The sequence below is a fragment of the Callorhinus ursinus genome, unplaced genomic scaffold (genome assembly GCF_003265705.2).
Source record: "Callorhinus ursinus isolate GAN/ISIS: 27379988/994484 unplaced genomic scaffold, GSC_fseal_2.0 scaffold6, whole genome shotgun sequence".
NCBI classification, from domain to species: domain Eukaryota; kingdom Metazoa; phylum Chordata; class Mammalia; order Carnivora; family Otariidae; genus Callorhinus; species Callorhinus ursinus.
This window is the reverse complement of record NW_027397068.1, coordinates 20,160,340-20,187,031: the sequence shown is the minus strand read 5'-3', so window position 1 is coordinate 20,187,031 and position 26,692 is coordinate 20,160,340. Positions and strand designations below refer to the sequence as shown.

At 35.7% G+C, this 26,692-nt stretch overlaps 1 protein-coding gene across 9 annotated transcripts in view; it reads left to right on the top strand.

The window, feature by feature from the left end:
• USP45 (ubiquitin specific peptidase 45) overlaps nucleotides 1-26,692 on the top strand; it is a 69,204-nt gene that overhangs the window by 29,118 nt on the left and 13,394 nt on the right. For 8 of the 9 annotated variants that reach the window (XR_012378507.1, XM_073893696.1, XM_025862992.2 and 5 more), the window contains exons 7-10: nucleotides 352-447; nucleotides 3,869-3,999; nucleotides 9,329-9,416; nucleotides 25,501-25,582. Coding sequence is in view for 8 of the 9 variants with exons in the window: in XM_073893696.1 (XP_073749797.1) it covers nucleotides 352-447; nucleotides 3,869-3,999; nucleotides 9,329-9,416; nucleotides 25,501-25,582 (397 nt within the window). In the remaining variant the exon portion in view is untranslated. Of the gene's footprint in view, nucleotides 1-351; nucleotides 448-3,868; nucleotides 4,000-9,328; nucleotides 9,417-25,500; nucleotides 25,583-26,692 lie in introns of those variants that run through there. The other variant, XM_025863015.2, reaches the window with a different exon arrangement.

The window sequence follows — 26,692 nt, the reverse complement described above, 5'->3', positions numbered from 1 at the left end:
TTTATATTTATTGACACACCTGTAAACTAGCAATTGACTGCTAAACATTCCCCTAGAAAGATCTGTTTTCTTTTTGTTTTAGGCTATCTGTAGCCTTTGCTATGTACATACATTCATATATACACCACCTTTTCGCACAGTGCTTCCAAAAGGACTTCTCTGTGTTTTACCATGGTTCTGTCCATAATACTGACGTTTATTAAATGTGAAATGTGCTCAGTCAAGTTTTTTAAAACTCAAAAATTTTTTTGCTCTGCTAGATGACATTTGAGAGTTGAAGAGACCATTTTTCCCATAGAATCAGAGGATATTACAACCGAATCAGAAGACTTTATATTTGCTTTCTTTTAGAACTTGGCACAATCTTACATTCTTATGGAACTGATGAATGAGAACAAAGAAAATGGGACAAAACTCAAGATTTTTCCTTCCCCAGACACTCGGCTGGTAAGAAGAATGACTACTGGGATAATAGCTCTTTTTCGATGAGCCACTGATGGTGCCAAAATTGATCTTTTGTATTTCTCAGCACTGTTAACTGAGATGGTGTTTTGAAAAAATATTTTGAAAAAAATAATTCAAAAGCATTTTGTGAAAATAATCCGATTTTAAAATTCTAACATTATACCTTCAAGATCTGTTATGGTTCAAACATATCATGGGTCAAACAATACAAAGATATTAAGGCAATTTTCAAACAAAAGGGGTTTGTATTTAGTTGAACAAAATGTCTAGGACTCCTGTTTTGTAGTGACCAGTAACATTTGCTTTAATATAGCATTTTAGTTCTTTAAAAGTAGATTTAATTTTAATGGTGAGCATCTAAAGATTTTTTGGAGCCTAGTCAAAAAATAGGTTTTTAAGCTAGTGAGAAAAGAAATAAGGAAAAAGAGCAGCCCTTAACATTCAGAAGCTGGCTTGGCACCCACAGTTAGGCCATATTGTTCAAACAATCTCACAGAATGCCAACCTCAGGCCAGGTTGCTCTGAGACTGATAAAAATAAGACAAAGCAAGGCCACTTCATACTTTTATCTGAACTCAGACAAAAACAAAGTTAGTCTACCACTTAGAAAAATCTCAAGCACCCTCTCTTGACCAAAGTGAGAGACTGCTACTCTTTACTAGTTACAGCTTTAGCGTCATTCTTATCTCCCAGAGACTAGAATTTGGGTTATCCTAACTCAAAGATAAGATTTATCAGGATACCCAGGCTAAGAATTGCCTCCACTTTCTGACAGCATTCAATTGAGAGCAGACTTTTGCTTCCTTAGACTCTCCCCCAGATTACTCAGCCAAAGCCCAAATCCTGTATCAGTTCTTTCTGATTGAGATACCCCGTGGTTTCCCATGGTGTGTGTTCTTCCTAAATGCAACAAGTAATAAACCTTTCTTGTTCAACTACCAGTGTATTCCTGGTAGTCTTTGGCTGAAGGGCCCTGACAGTAGTAATAACGTTTTTAGTTAGAAATTGATCTGTGTGTGTGTGTGTGTGTGTGTGTGTGTGTGTTTTGGAGGAAGAGATGTATGTATGTATAGTTCATGGCTTTTGAAAAGAAGAAAGGGGTGTTCTAAAAATTCTTAGCCCAATGTAGTAATCTTAGGTTTTTCTTCCAAGGAGACAGTTTTGAAAGACAGTATTGTTGTATTTCTTTGTTGAAAAGGCAACCTGTAAACTTACTGCCTGTTCAGCCCTTTAAAATTTTTAGAGCAGAGCCCAGTGCCCTCTTCTAAAATGTAGTGAGGTAGTGAAAACTACTAAATTGGAGTTAATGCTTAGTCATTTGAAAAGATTTCCTATTAAATGTGATTGAATGTTAGGTACTTTACATGTGGAACTATATCTTGAGAGGACTATATGGCAATTAGATATTATAGCTGATCACTTTAGATTTGTGTTCTTCTAAGAGGAGAGTTTCAATCTTAGATCTTCGGTCTTTGGGACATAGAGTTGACCTGAGCTGGAGGACTACCAGTGTAGATCATTACTCTTTGAATCACCAGTTTTACTTTGTCCTTTGCAATCTATATGCCTTTTGTTTCTTTTCCTTACCTTATTGTACTGGCTTGAACCTCTAGTAACATACTGAATAGAAATGATGAGAGAGCAGACATCCTTGCCTAAAATCCCCAGAGTAGGAGAAAAATATTCAGTCTTTCATTAACATCAGGAATGAAGTTAACTATAGGTTTTTCATAGGTGTTTTTTTTTTTTTTTTAATGTCTGGAAATTTGTTTTGACCTCATTCACCAATTTACCCACCCTCTCACCCCCTGTTCTCTATATCTGTGAGCTGGTTTTTGGGTTTTTTGTTTTGTTTTGTTTTAAATTTCACGTGTGAAATCATATGGTATTTGTCTTTGACTTATTTCACTTGGCATAATGCCTACAAGGTCCATCCACGTTGTTGCAAATGGTAAGATTTCATTCTTTTTTATGGCCGAATAATATTCCATTGTATATGTATACCACATCTTCTTTATCCATTCATCAACTGATGGACACTTGGGGCGCTTCTCTAATTTGGCTATTGTAAATAATGCTGCAATAAACATAGGGGTGCATGTATCCCTTTGAATTAGTGTTTTTGTATTCTTTAAGTAAATACACAGCAGAGTGATTACTGGATCATATTATAGTTCTGTTTTAAATTTTTTGAGGAGCCTTCAAACTGTCTTCCACAGTGGCTGCACCAGTTTGCATTTCCACTAACAGTGCAGGAGGGTTCCTTTTATTCCACATCCTCACCAACACTTGTTGTTTCTTATGTTTTTTATTTTAGCTATTCTGACACGTGAAGTGATATCTCATTGTAGTTTTGATTTGCATTTCCCTGATGATGAGTGATGTTGAGCATCTTTTCATGTGTCTGTTGGCCATCTGTATGTCTTCTTTGGAGAAATGTCTGTTCATGTCTTCAACATGGCAAAGAGCCGTTTTGATATTCAGAAGCTATGCAAAATTATAGCCTGTCCTTTCTGTGGTTTTAGTCAGACGGTAGACTTTTAAGGATAGTTGGTATGAAATATATATGTAACATGTATTTCATGAATACATGAATGAGACAACCATATTTGATAGTTGTCTTAGAAAATAACGTTCTGTAATGTCCTAAGATTATATTTGGGATCTGCTTTTTATTCATTGTTTATAAGGAGGAGGGTTACTGGTGAAGATAACATTTTAGAAAACAAAACTTGGTGGGGGAAAAATTCTAGAATAAAGTGGGTTTCTCCTTCACACAATTTTAGCTGCTCTTGTCAAGCTTTATGTCTCTCCCTTGTAAAGAAGGAGAATGGTGTATCAATTTTGTGAAATAATCTCCCATTCCTTATTTTATTAGTAAAATATTTGGGGAAAAGAAGGGTGTGGAGTTTTGCTAACAAATGTAATTTGTGATCATATATTAAAATGTATACATGTCAAGTAGATAAGTAATTCTGCTTTTAGGAGAGCACATTTTTTAAGACTTATTTTTTTAAGTAATCTCTACAACTAATGTGGAGCTCAAACTCACAAACCCGAGATGGAATTGCATGCTGGACTGACTGAGCCAGCCAAGCGCCCCTAGGAGAGCACATTAAGGGATGGTTATAAGCAACTAGAGATTGGTGATTTTATTCTTAAGCTAATAGTTTTACTAAGTAAGGGGCAAAAGGTTACGAGAATACCTGTGTTTTTCAAGGTAAGGCATTTAATTCCATTTTCCATTTTTTAATATTCATCTTATATATGTAGGAATAAAGTTTCTTAATACACTTAAGGCAATTTAGTTATCATCATTTAAGCAAAGTATAACTTAGATTTTTAATAATATTTAATTTTAAATTTGCATATTTCTGACATAGAGTTGATCATGTTTTTAAAGGACCCACTAACAGTGGAACTTTCAAGCCCTGGACCATTGACCTCAGCCTTGTTGGTGTTTCTTCACAGCATGAAGGAGACTGAAAAAGGACCACTTTCTCCTAAAGTTCTTTTTAATCAGCTTTGTCAGAAGTGGGTGCATCTAAATTCTTGATATAAGTAATTGAGTTATAAAATTCTAATATATCACTTAATATGAGTAATTTCACTCTTACTATAATATTGCTATTATTGTCTAGACTCTCAAGAGAAAAAACTAATACTTATTTAGTTGCAGCTCTGTGCTTTTGTTTGTTATATCTCATAGTACTCTGAAGAAGTGCTTGTTTATCCCCATTTTATAAATAAGGAAACTGAGACTCACAAAAGTTGAGTAGCTTACCTAGTTTTATAGTGACAAAGCCAGCATTCAAATAGAGGTCTGTCCTGATTCAGAAGCCCATGATGTAATAACAAAAAGTAAGAACATTATAGAATTAAAAGGTGCTATTAATAGATCATCTAAATCTAGTTTTCTTATTTTTACTTTTATTATTTTTTAAGTATACTCTGCTCCCAATGTGGGGCTCAAACTCATGACCCCAAGATTAAGAGTCGCATGCTCTACCAACTGAGCCAGCCAGGTGCCTTCCTTAGTTTTAAAGATGACCTTCAAGGCAAATAGAATTTAAGTGAATTTCTCAAGATAGTACTGTATGTTCAAAAACAAAATCCTTGTGTGCCCAGAAATACATACATACCACAAAGGACCTGACTTAACTTTAATTCTTTCATTTATTCTTTCATCTAAAAAACTGAGAGCTTATTTATTTGCATCAGGTACTTGCTAGAATCTAAGGGTATACAATGTATAAGATATTAAAAATAGACCCTGTCATGGAGCTCATGAGCTAGTCCCAGTCCACAATTTCTAAAATATATAGAAACAAAATTCTTTAAATGGGAACTTGCATTTTTGTATATCTCCAGACTTTAAAATTTCATTTTAATTTAATAGTTATTTGTGCCATGGTATTACATTTTATCTTCTAGAACTATACCAATGTTAATTTTTTAAAAAAATTTTAGTTGTGGAAAGGACACTTACCATGAGTTCTGCCTTCTTAAAAATTAAGTGTACAATAGATTATTGTTGATAAAGGTACAATGCTGAATAGCAGATCTCTACAGCTTGTCCATCTTGCTTGAGTGAAACTTTATGCCCATTGATTATGCCTGTACGTTCATTTCTCCTTCACTCCAGCCCTTGGTAGACACCATTGCACTCTCTCTGATTCAATGAATTTGCCTATTTTAGATTCCTTATATAAGTGGAATCATGCTATTTGTTTTTCTGTGACTGGCTTATTTCACTTAGCAAAATGTGCCATGGTATTTTGAATGTAGTACAAAATAAAGAGGGTTTATTATGTTTCATTTGGTGGCAAATGCTGTTTTTTTTCAAAGCCCGAAGAACAAAATATCCTCAGATTTTTGTGACATTGGTGCCTCACAGAGTTGAAAAGTTTTTAGGATTCTATGTGCTTTCGAAATTTGTTTTTGGCTCTGCCAAAAATAACTGTTTTGTATCCTTTTTTTTTTTTTTGGTTTTATAAAGATTCTTTTAAAAGATTTTATTTATTTATTAGAGAGAGAGAGACAGAGATAGAGAGAGAGAGCACGCACGCATGAAAGGGGAGGAGAGGGAGAAGCAGGCTCCCCGCAGAGCAGGGAGCCTGATGTGGGGCTTGATCCCAGGACCCTGGGATCATGCTTGAGGCTAAGGCAGATGCTTAACCGACTGAGCCACCCAGGTGCTCCTGGTTTTATTAAAGATTTATAAAATTTTTAAAATTGTTAAAATAATAGGTGCTCATGATAAAAGTTCAAAATACTATTTGTACCTTATTTATTTTTTTCAAAAGCGATTATGCAGGCACAGACATATATAAAATTGTTTGCAACTTGTTTTGCTTAATATATTTTTTACATTTTTCCATATTAGTACATGTGGGTATGACTTATTTGATTTAACATGTGTGTGTGTATCGCACTTGTGAAAGTACATCTGTAGGATAAATAGACCTACTGGATCAAACATTATTTGAAAACATTTTAAAAATTGCATTTGCTTTATTATGTTTACTTTAAAAAGAGATTTATATTAAGAGAAGTAATTTTAAAAAAATCTGGTGAAGATTTAAGCCATATATGTTGAGTCTATTTTTGGACTCTGTTCCATTGATCTATATGTCTACCCTTACCCCAGTTCTGCACTGTCTCATTACTATACCTTCATAGTAAGTCTTAGAATTGGATAGTGTGAGTGCTCAGACTTTTTTTTTTTTTTTTTTTTTTTAGCTACTCCAGGTCCTTTGCTTTTTTATATGAATTTTAGAATCAGTTTGTTAATTGGGGTTGCATTTGGAGATCAGTTTGGAGAGGACATCTTAACAAGGTTGAGTCTTCCAGTGTATGATTATGAAATATCTTTTCAGTTATTTAGGTATTTGATTGTTCCCATCAATTTTTTGTGGTTTTCAGCTTACAAATCCTGCACTATCTTGTTAGATTTACCTTAAGAATTTCATATTTTTAAACACTATTTATTGTAAATTGGTACTTTAGAAAAAATTCAATATCCGGTTGTACATTCCAAATATAAGGAAATATACTTGATTTTTGTATATTGATCTTGTTTCTTGTTCCCTTGCTCAAGGGTTATAGTAGTTTTATATAGATTCTTCAGGATTTCCTATGTAGACAATAATGCCATTGGTAAATAAAGACCATTTTATTTCTTCCTTTTCAATTGTATCCTTTTATACATTTTTCTTATCTTATATAACTGGCAAGGACCTCCAGGACAATGTTGGAGTGGTAAAAAGTAGGCATTTTTGCTTTCTTTTTGATATTAGGAGCAGAACATTCAGTCTTTAACACATAAGTATGATAACAGCTGTAGGCTTTTCATAGATGACTTTTATCAGTTGAGGAAATTCGCATTCCTAGTTTTTTCTGAGAGTTTTCATCAAGAATAAAAACATTCAATAAACTCCAGTTCTCATTTTTTTCTTAAAAAAACAAATTTGTTATTTATTTTTGAGAGAGAGAGAGCATGAGCGAAGTGAGGTGCAGAGGGAGAAGGAGACTCCCCACTGAGCAGGGAGCCCGCCTCAGGGCTGGATCCCAGAACTCCGGGATCATGACCTGAGCTGAGAGCAGACGCTTAACCGACTGAGCCACCCAGGCACCCAACAAATATTTGTTATTTAAATAAACATTATTTATTACCATTGGGAGACATTGATTCCTGGCCCAGAGAAACCATGAGATAATAAATGTTAGTTGTTGTTGTTTTTTTTTAAGAAAAAAGAACAGGTATTGCATTTTATTAAATGCTTTTTCTGCATCTGTTGAAATATCATATGTTTTTTTTTTAATCTGTTGATACAAGAATTGTATTAATGGATATTCTGAATAGCTCTAGTAAAGTATATTTGGCATGCAGTAAGCTGTACATATTTAAAGTATACCATTGGGTAAGTTTTGACATATATATATATTTTTTTTTGCTTGTTTTCTCTTTTTATATTTTGTCAATATGCCTGGAGTAGAGAGAGTTTTTGGATTATCAACAGACTGATTCATCTTCATCCACAAGACATCTCCACGAATTCTCTCTTGTTCTGAATTTCTTTTTCTTGATAATCTATTCCTGTTTTATGAGTATGCATATGTTTTCCTCTTACAACTTGAGATTTTTAAGTTTTCTCCTCTTTCCCACAGTAACACTTTTACTAAGGTACATTTCCTGTGTATCTTTCATGTTCTCCTCATTTTGAATACATGAATCTCTTCATATGTTTGTTGATTTTTCTCTTTAAGTTTGAAGGTCTCTTTGGTATTTGTAGATCAGATAGGCTCCATTAGAGATTCTGTAAGTCATCATAGAATTTTTTACCCAGTCCTAGGTAGAAGAAGAAAGAAAAAAATCTAGGTTTATTAAATTTTCTTGAGTGGTTTAGAAGGCGGTACTGCTTTGTGCATAGTTAAGATGGAGCTATAGGCAGGGACATGGTAGAGAAAGTTTCTCCTTTGTTCAGGAACAATTTCCATCCTGTGCATCTGCTTTGAAAGCCATAGACTGGTCCTCCTACCTGCCACCTGGCAGGTGAGGATCTCTGAAGGATTCCCTGGTTTCCCCCTTGCAGTCTTCTTCCATTTCATTGGCCTTCCTTGATGCCTACAGCACAAGTGTCATGTCATCCAATTTCAGCCTTATGTGGATTCCAGCCATGGAAGCCCAAATAGGGTTGGGATTTGTGTCCATCTTGGTTTCTGTCCTCAACTCTGATCTAGAAGGTGAACAATATCTACCACATGCAGAAAGGGAAGCCCACAAGGGGAGTAAATCAAGAGTCTTCTCAACATCCTATTGCTTTTGCTACTTCTTAACAAGAGTGAGTAACTGAAATTATCACTCCTGTTATAGGCTATTTCAGATAGCTTTTTAGCACCAGGGACTCACAGTAGTGCCTTACTGGGGTGAATGTTTATTATGAGATGAGAAATAATGCTTAAAATACTGGACTTAAGAATCAAAAGACCTGGATTTATGTCAGTGGCACTTAGCTTGTTCTTCAGTTTTCTCAAGTGTAAAACAGAGTTCATATTAATTATGAATTTCTTAACAGCACTGCTGTGCATATCAAATGAGATATGTTGCACATATCTTAATGAGACCATTGTGAACTTGTACTACCATAACATATTCTTACTCTTTTATATTAAGCAAAAATCTTTGTCTTAGAGCACTATCTAAATTTAGTACTTATTTTCATTTTGGTATTGGAGTTTATTGCAGAAAATACTACTTTTTAAGGTTACTGAAATCAACTAAATATTTGCTCTGTTGAAGTCTCCATGAATAGCACCTGATCCTTTAATTAATACAAGGAAATCTAATTGTTAAATCCTTAAAATAAATACATTCACAGAGATATCAGTTTTTAGTTCTTTATTTTAATATAAATAACCTCTTGTTTTTCTTTTGGTTATTCAAGGTAGGAAGATAATAGATCAAGGTGGCTTGGGTTTGAATACTGTTTTTTTGCTTGCTATGTGACCTTGCAAATTCTATAAATAATCCCTCTAAGCCGTTGTATATAAGCTGGAGAAAATAGGGCATCCCAAGCTTGTTTAAGGATTTTATGACTTGACATATGTAAAACTTAACATATGTACTGTGCTTGCATGTAGTAGTTGCTTGATAAATGATAGCCATATTATTCTCTGTGTACTTAAGATCTCATCCTAATTGGAATAGTGACCATATCTGGTATTTCAACTTAGTAGAAAAACTTAGTAGGACTAAATTGAATCTTTGACTATATGCTATTTAAAAATGATTTTAGATGGTAGTAATATATTGTTGATGAAATTATCTTTTTTTCTTTCCTGTTTTTTTTTTAAATCATAGGGCCCCCCGATTTAAAAGTTTCCAGCAACAGGACAGTCAGGAGCTTCTGCATTATCTGCTGGATGCAGTGAGGACAGAAGAAACAAAGGTCAGGTTTTGTTAAGTTTATCACATATACTCTTTAAGAAGACGGTACAAAACTGAAGGAATTAATTTCTACCATCATTTTAATGTAGGTTAAGAAGTAATTTGAGGGCGCCTGGGTGGCTCAGTTGGTTAAGCGACTGCCTTCGGCTCAGGTCATGATCCTGGAGTCCCGGGATCGAGTCCCACATCGGGCTCCCTGCCCAGCAGGGAGTCTGCTTCTCCCTCTGACGCTCTTCCCTCTCGTGCTCTCTATCTCTCATTCTCTCTCAAATAAATAAAATCTTTAAAAAAAAAAAAAAGTAATTTGATTTTTTTTCTGTTTATTCCTTTATATATTTTTTGGCCTCTTCTTCTAAAAGAATATTTTCTCCTAGCCTTTGCAACCCTATTATCCTTTATTAGTTAATACCCTTTGTCTATAAATAAATCAACTCAAGCTAGCTTAAAGAAAAGAGAATCTAAGAATCTAGGGACAGGAAGGTTCTCAGGAATCCAGAGAATATTCTCCTAATTTCCCTGGTTTCTCTGGCTCTGTAGATTTTCTTTATTCATCTCCCCACAGACTGAATTGTTTCTGTGCTTCTCTCTCTGAATGGTAGCACATGATCTCCATATTTTGCATATGTTGCAGTTCCGCATATATAAAAACAAAACTGGCTGTTTGTGAATTCTAATTCTGAATTCCCAAGAGAGAAACTTTGTTACCCCGTGTTGGATTAGGATCCACTCAGGGATCAGTCACTTGTAACAAGGGAAGAAGGATCCCAGCCTCCTGGATCAGGGAATGTTTCTGAGAAAGGAAGGAATGGCTCATGGTCTGGATAGATTTCCCTAGTGTTCATTGTAATCCTATCCCTTAATCGATTGGGTGGTAGTTGACTTTAATATTAAAGGAGTGAAATTCATCTTTTTTTATTGAAGTCCTGCCAATGGCATACAATTTTTCAGAGAAAATGCAAGATATTAAAGATGTCAAGTACATAGTACATACCCTCATTCTCCCTTTTTCACTCATAGTGGACATTATTAATCCTTCATAACAGTTCTACTGAGTCTGGATTCAGCCTCAGAATCATTCTCAATTTAGCACTGCAGGCAGGCCCTGTCAATCACAATTGTCATAATAGGTGAAATCCAGTTTTCCATTCAAAGTAAGTATACTTCTTAATCTATGTTAATATGTGGTAAAGCAACCATATGAAAATGAAGTACTCATATGCTTGTGGTAGCTGTTACCATGTTACTAGGCAAGGTGGACCTTCCTCTTTTTTTTTTTTTTTTTTTTTAATCTTCAATTGTAATGTTGTAGTAGTCTAGCTTTCAGTGAAGAGAGAGTTAGGGTTCTGTAGATTGCTTTGGGTAGTATAGACATTTTAACAATATTTATTCTTCCAATCCATGAGGATGGAATGTCTTTCCATTTCTTTGTGTCATCTTCAATTTCTTCCATCAGTGTGTTAAAATTTTCAGAATACAGGTCTTTCACCTTTTCGGTTAGGTTTATTCCTCAGTATCTTATTTTTGATGCAATTATAAATGGGATTTTTTTTTTAAGATTTATTTATTTGAGAGGGAGCTCGCACATGCACGTGCGAGGTGGGGGAAGGGCAGAGGAAGAGGGAGAAGGAGAGAAGCAGACTCCCTGCTGAGCGGTGAGCCTGACATGACATCAAGCTCAGGTGAGCTTGATCCTAGGACCCTGATTTCATGACCAAAATTGAGTTGGTCGCTTAAGTGACTGAGCCACCCAGGCGCCCCGGGATTATTTTCTTTATTCTGCTTCATTATTGGTGTATAGAAATGCAACAGATTTCTGTATATTGATTTGTGTCCTGCGACTTTACTCAATTCATTTATCAGTTCTAGCAGTTTTTGGTGGGGTCTTTCAGATTTTCTATATATAGTATCATGTCGGCTGCAAATAGTGAATGTTTGACCACTTCCTTACCAATTTGGATGCCTTTTCTTTCTTTTTGTTGTCTGATTACTGTGGCTAGAACTTCAGTTGAATAAAAATGGTGAGAGTGGACATCCTTGTCTTGTTCCTGACCTTGGGGAAAAGCTCTGTTTTTCCCCCATTAAGGATGATATTTGCTGTGGGTTTTTATATTATGGCCTTCATTATGCTGAGGTATATCCCCTCTAAACCTACTTTGTTGAGAGTTTTTATCATGAATGGATGTTGTATTTTGTCAGATGCTTTTTCTGCCTCTAGTGAAATAATCATATGGTTCTTATCCTTTGCTTCTTGACGTGATGTATCATGTTGCTTGATTTGCAAATATTGAACCACCCTTGCAATCCAGGAATAAATCCCATTTGATCACAATGAATTTTTTTTTTTTAATGTGTTGTTGATTTGGTTTGCTAGTATTTTGTTGAGGATTTTTGCTTCTATGTTCATCAGAGGTATTGGCCTGTAGTTCTCTTTTTTTGTGGTGTCTTTATCTGGTTTTGATATCAGGGTAATGCTGGCCTCATAGAATGGATTTGGAAATTTTCCTTCCTTTTCTATTTTTTTGGGGGTTAGTTTGGAAAGAATAGATATTAACTCTTGAAATGTTTGGTTCAGTTCACCTGTGAACCAATCTGGTCCTGGACTTTTGTTTGTTGGGAGTCTTTTGATTACTGATTCAATTTCTTTGCTGGTTATCTGTTCAAATTTTCTATTTCTTCCTGTTTCAGTTTTGGTAGTTTTTATGTTTCTAGGAATTTATTTTTCTAGGTTGTCCAGTTTGTTGGCATATAGTTTTACATACTAGTCTTCTATAATTGTTTGTATTTTTGTGGTGATGTTATTTCTCCTCTCTCCTTTGTAATTTTATTTGAGTCCCTTATCTTTTTTTCTTGATAAGTCTGGCTAGAGGTTTATCAATTTTATTGATTTTTTTTTTCAGAGAACCAGCTCCAGTTTCACTGAGCTGTTATATTGTTTTTTTAGTTTCTCTATCATTTATATATGCTCCAGTCTTTATTATTTACTTCCTTCTGCTGGTTTTAGGTTTTATTTGTTGTTCTTTTTTCTAGCTCCTTAGGTGTAAGGTTAGGTTTTTATTTGAGATTTTTTTTGGCTTCTTGAGGTAGGCAAATACTGCTATAAACTTCCCTCTTAGAACTGCTTTTGCTGTATCCCAAAAGTTTTGGACTGTGGTGATTTTATTTTTATTTGTTTCTATCTATTTTTTTTATTTCTTCTTTTATTTACTGGTTGACCCATTCATTGTTTAGTAGCATGTTATTTGACCTCCATGTATTTGTGGTCTTTCCAGATTTTTCTTGTGGTTAATTTCTAGTTTCATAGAATTGTGGTCAGAAAAGATGCATGGTATGACTTTGATCTTGAGTTTGTTTCAGCTTGTTTTGTGGCCTAATATATGATCTGTTCTGGAGAATGTTCCATATGCGCTTGAAAAGAATGTCTATTCAGCTGATTTAGGATGGAATGTTCTGCATATATCTATTAATTCCATCTGGTCCAGTGTGTCATCCAAAGCCATTGTTTCCTTGTTGATTTTTTTGTTTAGATAATCTGTCCATTGATGTAAGTGTGGGTGTTAAAGTCCCCTACCATTATTGTATTATTATTGATTAGTTCCTTTATGTTTGTTATGCACTCTTATGTATGTGGGTGCTCCCATGTGGGTGCATAAATATTTACAATTATTATATCTTTTTGTTGGATTGTCCCCTTTATGATTATATAGTGTCCTTTTTTGTCTTTTGTTCTAGTCTCTGTTTTAGATTCTATTTTGTCCGATATAAGTATTGCTACCCTGGCTTTCTTTTGAATCCTTATGGGTGATAAATGTTTCTCCATCCCTCACCTTCAACCTGCAGGTGTCTTTAGATCTGAAATGAGTCTCCTATAGATAGCATTTGGATGGGTCTTGTTTTTTTTTTTTTTTTTAATCCATTCTGTCACTCTGTGTCTTTTGAAGTGATTAAGTCTGTTTACATTCAAAGTAATTATTGATATGTATTTATTGCTATTGTATTGTTTTGTAGTTGTTTCTGAAGATTTTCTCTGATCCTTTCTTGTCTTTCTGTTTTTCGTGGTTTGCTGGTTTTTGGTAGTGATCTATTTCTCTAGTGATATATTTAGTGATATGATTTCTTTCTCCTTATTTTTCGCATATTTTTAGTGGTTTTTTTACTTATGGTTACCATTAGGTTTGTATATAACATCTTCTGCGTGTAGCAGTCTATATGAAGTTGATGGTCATTTAAGTTGAACCCGTTCATTACTCCTCTCCTTCCCATGTTTTAGGTATGTGATATCATATTTTATATCTTTTTATTTTCTGAGCTCTTTGATTTTTTTTTTTTTACAGAAATACTAATTTTTACTGCTTTCTTGTTTCTTACCTTCATACTGTCACTTTTGGTCTCTCCTTTCCATTCAAAGAGTTCCCTTTAATATTTCTTACAGGGCTGGTTTAGTGGTCAGAAACTCCTTTATTTTTTTGTTTGTCTAGGAAACTTTTTTTTTCCTCTCCTGTTTTGAATGATAGCCTTGCTGGATACAGTGTTCTTGGATGCAGATTTTTCCCATTCAGCACTTTGAATGGATCATGTCTTGGAAAATGTCTGCTGAAAAATCCCCTAATAGCCTTATGGGGTTTCCCTTGTATGTAACTGTCTTTTTTTTTTTTTTGTCCTTTAAAATTTTTTTATCACTATATTTTGCCCATTTAATTACAATATGTCTTGGTGTGGATCTGCTTTTGTTTATTTTCTTGGGCCTTCTCTGTGCCTCTTGAATCTGGATATCTGTTTCCATCTCCAGAGTAGGGAAGTTTTCAGCTATTATTTCTTCAAATAAATATTCTGCCTCCTTTTCTCTCTCTTCTTCTTCTGGGATCCTATAATATGAATGTTATTATGTTAGATGGAATCAGAGTTCCCAAAGTCTATTCTTGTGTTGTGTAATTCTTCTCTCTTTTGTTCAGCTTGATTAGTTTCCATTATTTTATCTTCTAGGTCATTAATTCGTTCCTCTGATTCTTCCAGCCTGCTGTTTGTTGCATCAGGTGTGTTTCTAATCTCATTTATTGCTCTCTTCATCTCTGATTGGCTCTTTTTAATCTCTGTGTTAACGGTCTTACTGGTGTCTTCTACTCCTTACTCAAGTCCCATGAATGTCTTTATGATCATTGCTTTAAATACTCAATCAGGGATGTTACTCTGATTTGTTTCACTTAGATCTCTGGCCATGGCCTTGTCCTGTTGTTTCATTTGGGACAAACTTCTGTCTTCTCATTTTATCTAAGTCCCTGTGCCTGTTTCTGTGTGTTAAGAAGGTCAGCTCTGGGAGCGCCTGGGTGGCTCAGTTGTTAAGCGCCTGCCTTCGGCTCAGGTCATGATCCCAGGGTCCTGGGATCGAGCCCCGCATCAGGCTCCCTGCTCTGCAGGAAGCCTGCTTCTCTCTCTCCCACTCCCCCTACTTCTTGTGTTCTTGTGTTCCCTCTCTCGCTGTGCCTCCCTCTGTCAAATAAATAAATAAAATCTTAAAAAAAAAAAGCTCTATGTCCTCCTGTTCTTGAGGGTAACAGCCTTATGAAGAGGTCCTGTAGTGCTCATCATATAATGTCCCATTACCTAGGGCCTGGCACTTCAAGGAGTGTCACCAGTGTGTGCTGTGTGCCATCTACTGTTGTGTCCTGGCCATTTTATCTCTGAGGCCAGTCATCTGCAGATACGCTCTGTGTCTGTTGTGGGCAGTGTCTGGTCCCTGGTCTGAGTGTGGCAAGATTTGTTTTGTTTTGTTTTGTTTTAAGTAATCTCTACATCCAGTGTGGAGCTCAAACTCACAACTCCAAGATGAAGAGTCACATGTCCTTCCAACTGAGCCAGCCATTTGGAAAGCCATTTGCCTCTCAAATGTGGCGAGTTTTAATTAGATGTGCTCTGGTTTGTTTGTGCTGAAACCTGTTGCCACTGCTGCCAGAATTAAGGCCCTGCAAAATTCCCATGTGGGGAGATGGGGTGTGGGCAGGGCGTTGGGCTGGTCTGGGGGAGGGGACCCACCGCCCTGGGACAAAGGCAAATGTGAATTTAGAAGGGCAGTTCTGTGGGGGGGGGGGGGGGGGGGGGATGTTGGGGTAAGAAAGGTAGGTAGGGAGTGGCTCCTGCAGGTGGCTTTGTGCTTATGCTATGGGGGGCGGGGAGGAAAATGGGGCCTACCAGTTCCTTTGTTCCCGGAGGGGTCTCTCCATGAATGCTGTCTTTCTGGGATGCACTCCAAGATGAGCAGAGAACCTCCCTACTGTGTGCCCCAGGTGCTCTTCAGATCACTGTTTCCACACTGTATGCCCATGTGCTGTTTGCCTACCTTTTCTCCAACAGCAGTGCAGTAACCTCTGGGTTCTATCCCAGCCAAGCCCTCTGGACCTTTAAAACTCCAGGTTTTAAGCCCCATTGGTTGCCAGAACTTACAAAATTTGGGCCCTCTTGCTTTCCAAGCCAGTTGCTATGGGGATTCATTTTCTCTTCGTACTCCCCTGTGCACTAGTCTCTCACCCTTCTCCAGAACCACAGTTACCTCACCACTTTAGTGGCCATGAGCTGTTTCTCTCCCAAACCAGGTCTCTGCGCTTCCTACCTTCTTCAGTGTGTCCTTTTCTCTAACTTTAGTTGTGGGGTTTGTTCTGCCAGTCTTCCGGTTGATTTCTGGGGTATTTAGGATGATTGGTAATTATCTAGTTGTATTCATGGGACAAAGGGAGCCTATGATCCTCCTACTCTACCACCATTTTCCCTCCTGGATCTTTCCCTCCTGGATATACTCTATATATTTCAATTATGAACCCTATCATCTTCTATTTAAATTATGTTTTTATCACCTCTCTTAGATTGTAATCTCACGGAATGACTCTCTGTATCCCATGTGCCTTGCACATAGTGGGTGCTTGGTGAATGTTTGTTGAATAAGTTTTCTGTACTTTAAATGGGCAATTTTTGTTGAGAATTTGAATTGGAAAAAAGCAGGTTCTTAAATAAGTTATACTACCTAGTTTCTTGGGGATTTGCAATTATTTTGAATATGTTATAATTTGAATGAACTGATAAATTGACAGGATAATACTACATTATGTTTTACCTGTAATTTGTTTTTAAAAATCAGTGAAGGGATTTACAAGGCAGCAAGCTGGGGAGAGATATAACAAAACTTGTATCTTAAATGATAAATGCGTATTGATGCTTCTGAGCCTACAGATGATATAGGAGTTAAAGATTAATTCAGACTGTCAGTTTCCAGAATGATTGTTTTTCCAGTATGATTTGTAAGAATGTTTACTGCATGGTCCTGTATCATTGTAAATGGAATTAAAAATTACCTCTCTACATTGTTTTTCTCTGTCGATATTAAGATAAAACTATAAAATCTGTTTCTATCATTTTTCCCCTATTTTACTTGATGGCATTCTTTATTACAATTAAATTATTTTTTTGTCATAATGGTGCATTAAGATTCACAGTATCTTAAAAACTCAGGCAGTACAGGGGGAAACATGGCTTATTGAAAGCTCTTATCTTCCCCTATTTGAGGGCTTTAGATAGTGTGGCAAAATTAAAATGTCAAGTCCGTGGATTTATTCAGTCTTGTAAGCAAGGACAGTGGTGCAGTCAGTTACAGTGAGTCCCCGCGCAGGAGCTGCATTGTCGGGCCTGGGAACCCCACAGCTGGTAATCGTGCTGCCGTTGTAGTTTGTCACTGCCATGTGTGTTTTGATTGAAGAAAGGCTCCCGCGTTATGTCTGCCACCAGAATCTTGTGGTAATGATTACAAACTACTGACCCCCTTCCATAATGTTTCATTGAAGTTTTTTTCTTATGACTGTAAAGTTGAGGGCTATACCATGCTCTTGCCAAATAGAGTGCTAAAGGGATCATTTGTGCAAAAATTGTACATTTTTCATGGACAAAATAAAATCAAATTTACTGTAAGAACTTCTTTTACAGGCAGTCCTTTCAGCTTACAAGGTATGTGCTTCTTCACTATTTTGCTTTTAATTTGAGCTCTCATCAAATTAACAATACTACATTTTTATTTCCAAAGATATATCACTGATACATTACTGGTTAGGACTATTTTAAAGGCAGACTGTCTCAGCTAACTTTTAAGCCATGAGTGTTATGTATTCTTATTTTTGAAAGAAGTTTATGGTGGAGATTTGAAATAGTTGAACCTTGACACTGCTAATTGATTAATGTGCTGCAGTTGTTAGCAGCTTCCTGGCCAAAGTGTGTAAGAGTGTGTGTGTGTGTGTGTGTGTGTGTGTCTTTTTTTTTTTAATTTAAATGGTTCAAAGCATGACTCTCAACAATGAGAGGCTGTAGATAGACCTAAACTCATTTATTTTATTCAACTTGATGAATTACCTATTAATTAACTCCTTTAACAGTTTAGAGAATATAAATTTGTGGCTAAGATACAATAAAAAAGCAAATGTCTAATAGTTTAAAAGTTAATAATTTAAACAACTCCATTGTTTTTATTCTTTTTTAAGAGTTTGACATTATAGTTTACATTTCAGAAAATGGCCAAGACTCGTTAAATCATATTGAAAGTCATGTTTGAATTAGTAAAATATTCAAATTGTAAAATGAATTTATAGACTTATAACTTGGTTTAGAGTTCTTTATCTTTGCTAGCTGGAGAGGCTTTTTACAGTTATACTAACTATTTACAGGTGAATATGGTATTTATTGGAATCTTTATTTAAGTCCATTCTCCTGCATGGAATTCATACCATTTAATTTATTTTCATTCAATAAATTCTTTTTTGAAGGTATAAAAGTCAACTTTAGCTCGGACAGTATCTGAATTATATCAGTTTTCAAATTTATTGTGTCTGAATTGGAGATTATTTCACTATTTAATAGCTTTTGGGACATATTTTATGATTTTGATTTTCTTCACATATATTTCAAGATAGTATGACATGGCACAGATTGCTGTATGTTTACTTTTATACCCTACTTTGTATATATTTAAGTTTTTGAATCTTGTATCAACTTTCAAAATATACTTGAAGAGAATAGTGAGCAGTTCTAGGAAATATAATGTGCTGATCTTAGGCCGGTTAATAAATGAAACTCAGTTTCACAATTATTGGGGGAAGGTATCAGACACTTACCATGAAATGTATCCTACACACAGAAGAATGTATGCAGATATATATACAGTTTAAAGCATAATATAAAGAAAAGTCGGTTACCACTAGAAACCTTCCTCACCATCACACCCAGAGTTAAAAAAAAATAGAATGTTTTTAGTGCCATAGAAGCCACCTGTTCTTTCTTTTCAAACATGTCTTCCTCATCAGAGGAAACGACTTTTTTTTTACTTTTACAGTGATCATTTCATTGTCTTATAGTTTTGAGAGTGATCTATGTATGCTTAAACAATAGATTGTTTAGTTTTGCATAACTGGTTAGCAAGCACAAACCTATTGCCATTATTGGATGAAGGCTCCCAAAAGAAGAGGGACTGAGAGAATCTCTGGAACATATTTTGGCTTTGGGGTCCCAGAATTTCTAAGAGTTATTTCTGGGGGAAGTCAGTGGGCAAGATCACGAATGTGTTCTGAGCCATGCTTGTCAAAGCAACTGACAGAGTTAGAGGAGAGACCAGGTGCTAGCTCTCTGATCCAAAGACGTTAAAGGCTGCTCTGTATTTTCTGCTTCTGAGTTCATCATGACCCACCTCTTTGCTCTCAGGAATAGGTCAGAACAGAACAACTTTGGGTTAGGTAATGTGTATACTGTGCTGATCCACCGCAGAGCATGGAGAGCGTAAGGACAGTAGCAGCTCATTCCCCATATATTCTGTTCTCAGGTTTCAAACATGGTACAGTAGCAGGGGGGATCTTAGTGTTGACAGTGTGTCTGTCTCCTGGTCTCACTGCTTCAGTTTGGGTGGGTTGCCTCCCACATTGGGTGTACGGGCGTCATTTTGGAGTACCCTCTAACTGCTTCTGGGAATTCTCTCGCCTCTCTCACGCACTGGCCCTGCTGTTGCCTGTAAACTGTTGTCTCTCTTGTTTAAGCTCTCCTGTGGTGCTGGTGCTGGTGCTGCTGTGTGTGTATTTTTCTCCTTTCTTTATTCAAAAGGTGGCATATACTATATGAACATTTTCCACAGTTTTGCAGTTTTGTCTTTTTTCACTTAATTGTAACAGTTTTTCCATATCAGAAGATAGGAAGCTTCTCTCTCTCTCTCTCTCTTTTTTTTTTTTACCTGAACATATCAAACCAGTGTCTTAGTGATCCTTATATGCGTGTTTCCAGTGTTTTTGTTTTTATGAGTAATGCTGTGATGAATAAGGTATTTGTGTTATTTTGCATATGTGTTAGTATATCTGTATACATACAGAAATGAGATTGCTGGATCAAATGATCTATCCATTTGTAATTTTGATATCCTCCATAGGCATATAATTTTCACTTCTGTTAGCTACATGCCATGTAAAGGGAGTCTCTTTCCCCACAGCCCCACCAAAAGACGATTTTGTCAAACTTTCTAATTTTTACCAATCTGCTGGGTAGAAAAATGCATCTCAGGCGGTTTTAGTATACATTTCTCCTTGAATGAAGCTAAATATCTTTTCCTCTGTTCTTATTTTTTGCCCCTTTTTCTGCTGAGTTCTGATCCTTTGCTGATTTCTGAAAGCTTTTTGTGTACTAGGGAGAGAATATATTTCCAAGTTTGTCATTTGTGTCTTGATTTTGCTTATAATTTGGCAGATATATTTCTTTTTAGGTAAAAAGTTTAAAAATTTTTTGGTTTTGAATTTAAGTCTTTTTCATTTTAAAAACCTTCTGGATATTGAGTCATGGGTAAAAAAGGCGTTCCCACTCCTAGGTTATAAAAGAATTTCCCCATGTTTTCTCCTAGTACTTTATAATTCATTTTTAGATTTAAATCTTGATCTATTGAGGTTTATCCTGTTCCCAGAATATTTCCTTTTTTCCCATTTGACTGTCCTACAGTTACCCACACTGTATAGTATGCTTTTCCCACTAAATTGGTTAACACCCTAATTATACTAATTTTTCATATGTATTTGGGCTTATTTCTCAACTTCCCCTTGATTCTGTTTGCTTATCTTTTTGATTATTAGGATTGTACTTTAAATTATGAAGGTTTTAATGCATTTTTTCTTTATGAAAGTCTAGATCTCCATATTGCCTATTTTGCCTTAAGCTCTGTTATGTCCAGAGTCATGTACTTGATGGGATGAGGATCTTTTGGAATAGTAACTTGCAAAGGAAACTTTGGCATATTTTCTCTTCCTTTCATGCATCAGTCACAGACTTTCTCTACGTATGAAATCTCTTCATTAATGGCTGGTGGGACCTGCTTCTTGATACACTTTCTTCCCTTTGAAAAGGACTAAAAAAAAAAATCTAGAATCATCGTCTTTATCATCTTACTCCACTCTATCCTTTCCAAGGGCAAAGAGTCTAGAGAGCACATTCCAGAACTGCATTTCTCTTTCTCTCTTTCTTTTTTTATGCTGCAGTCTATTTATTCATTTTATTGTTTTTTCCTCAGTTTTTAATATTTTGAAGTATAATTGACATATTAGTTTCAGGTGTCCAACATTGATTTGGCAAGTTGTATACATTACTCAGTGCTCACCCTAATAAGTGTGGTCACCATCTGTCACCATACAACATGATTACAATATTATTGACCATATTCCCTGTGCTGAACTTTCCATCCCGTGACTTATTTATCTTATAACTGGAGGTTCGTACCTCTTGATCTCCTCCACCTGTTTTGCCCTTCCTCTCACTCCCTCCCCTCTGGCAACCACCAGTTTGTTCTCTGAATTTAAGAGTCTGTTTGTTTGTTCATTTTGTTTTTTAGATTCCACATATAAGTGAAATCTTTTATTTAAATTAATATGATGAAGGCACTGAATTTTTTTAATTTAAATTCAATTAGCCAACATATAGTACATCACTAGTTTTTGATGTAGTGGTCAGTGATTCATTAGTTGTGCACAACACCCAGTGCCCATCACATCACGTGCCCGCGCTAATGCCCATCGTCTCGTTACCCCATCCCCCCACCCACCTCCCTTTCCGTAACCCTCAGTTTGTTTCCGGGGTCAGGAGTCTCTCATGGTTTGTCTCCCTCTCTGATTTCTTTTCTTTTTTTTTTAAAGATTTTATTTATTTTGACAGAGAGAGAGAGAGAGAGAGAGGGAACACAAGCAGGGGGGAGTGGGAGAGGGAGAAGCAGGCTTCCCGCTGAGCAGGGAGCCCGATGAAGGGCTCAATCCCAGGACCCCGGGATCATGACCTGAGCCGAAGGCAGACGCTTAACGACTGAGCCACCCAGACGCCCCGCCCTCTCTGATTTCTTCCCATTCAGATTTCCCTCCCTGTCCCTATGGTCCTCCATGCTGTTCCTTATGTTCCACAAATAAATGAAACCATATGATAGTTGACTTTCTCTGCTTGACTTATTTCACTTAGCATAATCTCCTCCAGTCCCATCCCTGTTGATGTAAAAGTTGGGTATTCATCCTTTCTGAGGGCTGAGTAATATTCCATTGTATATATGGACCACATCTTCTTTATCCATTCGTCTGTTGAAGGGCATCTCGGCTCTTTCCACAGTTTGGCTATTGTGGACATTGCTGCTATGAACATTGGGGTGCATGTGCCCCTTCTTTTCACTACGTCTGTGTCTTTGGGGTGAATGCCCAGTAGTGCAATTGCTGGGTCATAGGGTAGCTCTATTTTTAACTTCTTTTTTTTTTTAAGATTTTATTTATTTATTTGAGAGAGAGAGAGAGTGAGAGAGAGAGAGCACGAGAGGGAAGAGGGTCAGAGGGAGAAGCAGACTCCCCGCTGAGCAGGGAGCCTGATGTGGGACTCGATCCCGGGACTCCAGGATCATGACCTGAGCCGAAGGCAGTCACTTAACCAACTGAGCCACCCAGGCGCCCTATTTTTAACTTCTTGAGGCACCTCCGTACTGTTTTCCAGAGTGCTGTACCAGATTCCATATATAAGTGAGATCTTATGGTATTTATCATTCTCTGTCTGACTTATTTCACTTATCATAAGACCCTTCAGGTCCCTTCATGTATTTGCAAATGGCAAGATCTCATTCTTTTTTATGGCCAACTAATTATTGCATTGTGTGTTCCATTAGAACATTTTCTTTATTCATTCACCTATTGATGGGCACGTGGTTGCTTCCATATCTTGTCTGTTGTAAAAACACTACAATAAACATAGGGGTGCATATATTTTTTCAAATTAGTGTTTTTGTTTTCTTTGGGTAAATACCCACTAGTGAGGGGCACCTGGGTGGCTCAGTCAGTTAAGCATCTGCCTTCGGCTCAGGTCATGATCCCAGGGTCCTGGGATCGAGCCCCACATGGGGCTCCCTGCTCGTGGGGAGCCTGCTTCTCTCTCTCCTCTCTGCTTGTACTCTCTCTTGCTCTCTCTCTCTCTCTCTCTCTCTCTCAAATAAGTAAGTAAATAAATAAATAAATCTTTAAAAAAATACCCACTAGTGGAACTACTGGATCATATGGTATTTCTATTTTTAATTTTTTGAGGAATCTCCATACTGTTTTCTACAGTGGCTGCACTAAACTTATGTTCCCACCAACAGTGCACAAGGGTTCCTTTTTCCCCACATCCTCACCAACACTTGTTATTACTTGTTTTTTTGATACTAGCCATTCTGACTGGTGTGAGGTAATACCCCGTGGCAGGTTTGATTTGTATTTCCCTTATGACTACTGATATTGAACATCTTTTTATGTGTCTATCTACCATCTGTATGGCTTCTTTGGAAAAATGTGTGTTCAGGTCCTCTGCCCATTTTTTAATGCATTTTAATAAATCTAGTGGGACCAGTCATCTATCACTACCCTCCTATTCCCCCCACCCCTGATTCTTCATTGCTATTCTTATTTATTTCTCCATATCTAGTTTAGGACTAATCTCCCCCTTCAATCTCTCACATTAAAAAAAAAAACCTATTGCTATTTTTACTGGAATTATGTTAAATGCATAAATTTAGGGGGCAAGATTGAAATGTTTATTAGGACCTGTTGAGGAACATGGTGTGTCTTTCTATTTGATCAAGTTTTCTTTTGTGTCTTTCAGTGGTGTTTTTAAGTTTTCCTCATTTAGATCTTACACATTCCTTAAGTTTATTCGTTATTTTATCTTTTTATTATCTGTTATTAAAAATGGGGCATTTTCTTCCATTGCTTCTAACTGGTTTTTGTTTGTGTGTGTGAAGGCTGTTGACTTCATTATATTTATATAACCCATATTAAATTATTTTCTTATTTATAGTAGTTTTTCTTTTCAGTTTGTTCTTTTGGCTTTTCCAAGTAAAAAGTCATATCATCTGCAAATAATTTTATCTCCTTTATAATTTTTATACTCTGAGATTTATTTTTCTATCCAATGCATTGACTAAAACATTAATACAGTCCTAAATAATAGTAATAAATCAAGGGATTTAATCTTAAATAATGTTTTGCTTCTTATATCTGTTAATATGGCTTGTATGAATAGATTTCCTAATATCCCTGCATTACTAGAACAAAAGTCCTGATGATACTGTATTATTTTAATGTGCTTCTGTATTTTATTTAGAATTTTTTTTCATACGTGATGTTGGTGTGTGTTGTATATATTCTCTGTCAGCTTTGATATCAGTATTATGCTTCATGAAAATAATTTGGAGACTTCCCTTTTTTATGTTCTGGAATATATGTTTAGTGGCATTCCTCTATGAAATTGTTAGGGCTTGGAACTTTTTGTACGGAGTACTGTGTAACACCATTCTTCTCTGCCCACTCACCTACCCCATGAAAGCTGGAAGGTACTCTCTTCTGGAACTCATTTCCTGGAAAATTATCTAATTTTTTCTGAATTTTCAAATGTAGTTACATGAGAGTGGAGCAAAGTAGTCTCTCATGATTACTTAAAATATCCTTAATTTTGTTAGTGGTTTCCTTTTACTTAGGTGTGATGTTAATGCTTTTCATCCTTACTTTGATTGAGATTGACTAGTAAGTCTATTTATCCCCCACCCAAAAATCAGCTTTTGATTCATTTATTAGTCTCTTCAATTTATATACTTTTATCTTCATTAACTCTTTTGTTGAGTTTTGTTATTTACTTTCGTTCAGCTTTGATATCCTTTTTCTAAATTTATGACGTGGCTGCTTAATTTGTTTTTATTCTTTTTAGTTGATTTAAATATTTAAGGCTGTGAATTTTCTGAACAGTGGAAAGTATCTGGATTCTGATATGTAGTACTTTTATGATTCTCTGGCAAGTCTGCAGTTTGAGTTTCATTTTTCTTTAATATTTTTTTAATAACAGAATTAGGTATCATTTTCAGCAAGCCCAGGTCAAACAGTGGTCTCACATATGAAAACCTGTGATTAAGACTTTACTTAATTATCCTCCAGATGTTTTTTTTTAACAAGCTTTTCTCTCAATGCACTGTAAAAATGTGAATTTGAGAAGATTAAATTCATCCACTAAGGAGGGACATAATTAGTATAGAAGATGATAATTTGTTAGCTCAAATATCTTTATTCTTGGAATCTGATTTTATTTCATTCTGAAAGTTTTCTGTGATATTGGATTTTTCCTGAAACATAAAGAGCTATGGAAACATACAAATCTTGTCATTTCCTTAGAGCTGCTAGAGACTTTAATACTAATAATCATTATTGACAACTGAATTCAAATAAAAGGATAACTGATCAAGATTTGGGGTATTCTTCTTGCTGTGGAAATTATTTGATGTCCTGGACTTTACTCATATAGGAATATAAATAATCTAGATGAAGATCATAGTGACCAGTTTAATAGCTTCTTACATAGTAAGATTTTTTCTTCAATAGATAAGAAATTCCACATGGTCTCTGTGTTACTTTTTGTCCTGATTAAAATGACACATCATTTTAGGGACAGAGTGGTAGAGTGTGGGAGAGGAGGGAAAAGAGGGAGAACTTACTCTAAACCTATAAGAATACATTCAAATATGGATTCTTACAAAATTCTTATTTGTTTTATAGAGAATACAAGCTAGCATTCTAAAAGCATTTAACAACCCGACTACTAAAACTGCTGATGATGATACTAGAAAAAAAGTCAAAGGTATGTTGATTCATTCATTGTTAAAACTTTCTCCCAGAAGAAGATTATGTTTCTTTTCAGGGGAAAAAGTACTGAGCATTATGTGAACTAATTCTGTAAAGTAGTGGCCTTAAAAGGAGAGTGTACTTACTCCAGTGGCTGCCAAGATAGCCTACTGGGTCATAGAAAGAAAATGTTAGAATGCGTCCATGTGAACTTTAAAAACTAAAACTAGTATCAGATATACAGACTGACACTGATAACCCTAATGTGAAGTATCCTAAGGGAGACTTGAAAGGCTGTGGAAAGCAGCAGCCTCGCTGGGAGTTCCGTTTCATCATATTGTGTCATTTTGCAGTTGACCTATGTTTGGATAAGTGGATTTTTGGATATTATACCGTTTTAACTAGTCAAATGCTTAAGTGTTCCAAAGATTCCTACAAGGAAACCAGTTATTGGAGAGAGTACTAAATCAAACATACATGTTTACTTTACTTCTAGTGTCGACTCTTCATCAGCCAAAGTATGAAGCAAAACCAGTGATTATCTAATCAAAGCTGATTATTTATAATTATCAGTATTTAAGTGTGGGCTTATAGCTCATGATGTAAGTGATTTACCTTGTCCTAACTATATTTTGTCTTCATATATTAGCTGATGCTGGTACAAAGTCATCATTTTTAAATGTTTAAAATATTATTTGCATTTTATTTATTTTCCTTTCTAACTTCTATTTATTTGTGGTATTATATATACATACTACATGTTTATAATTCATAAACAAATATACACATTGTGATTGTACATGCCCAAACTATAATGCAATGAAGGCTTCAAGATTTTTTTTTTAATTAAAGTATAATTGACACACAATGTTACATTGGTTTCATGTGAAGGGTTCAAGATTTTTTAAAATGTGGATTCTCGGGTTTGTTTGTTTGTTTGTTTGTTTTGAGATAGTGCCATCTAGTGTATGTTTAGAATAACTGCCCAGTTTTTCTTTCCTTCCAGTTTTGTGTAATCTTTTCTATTTTCAATCCCTTGTACAATTTTCTTAATGAAACATCTTAGTTTACATAACTGCTAAATAGTTATCATTGTATTAAAAGATGTTTATTGATATGTCTATAA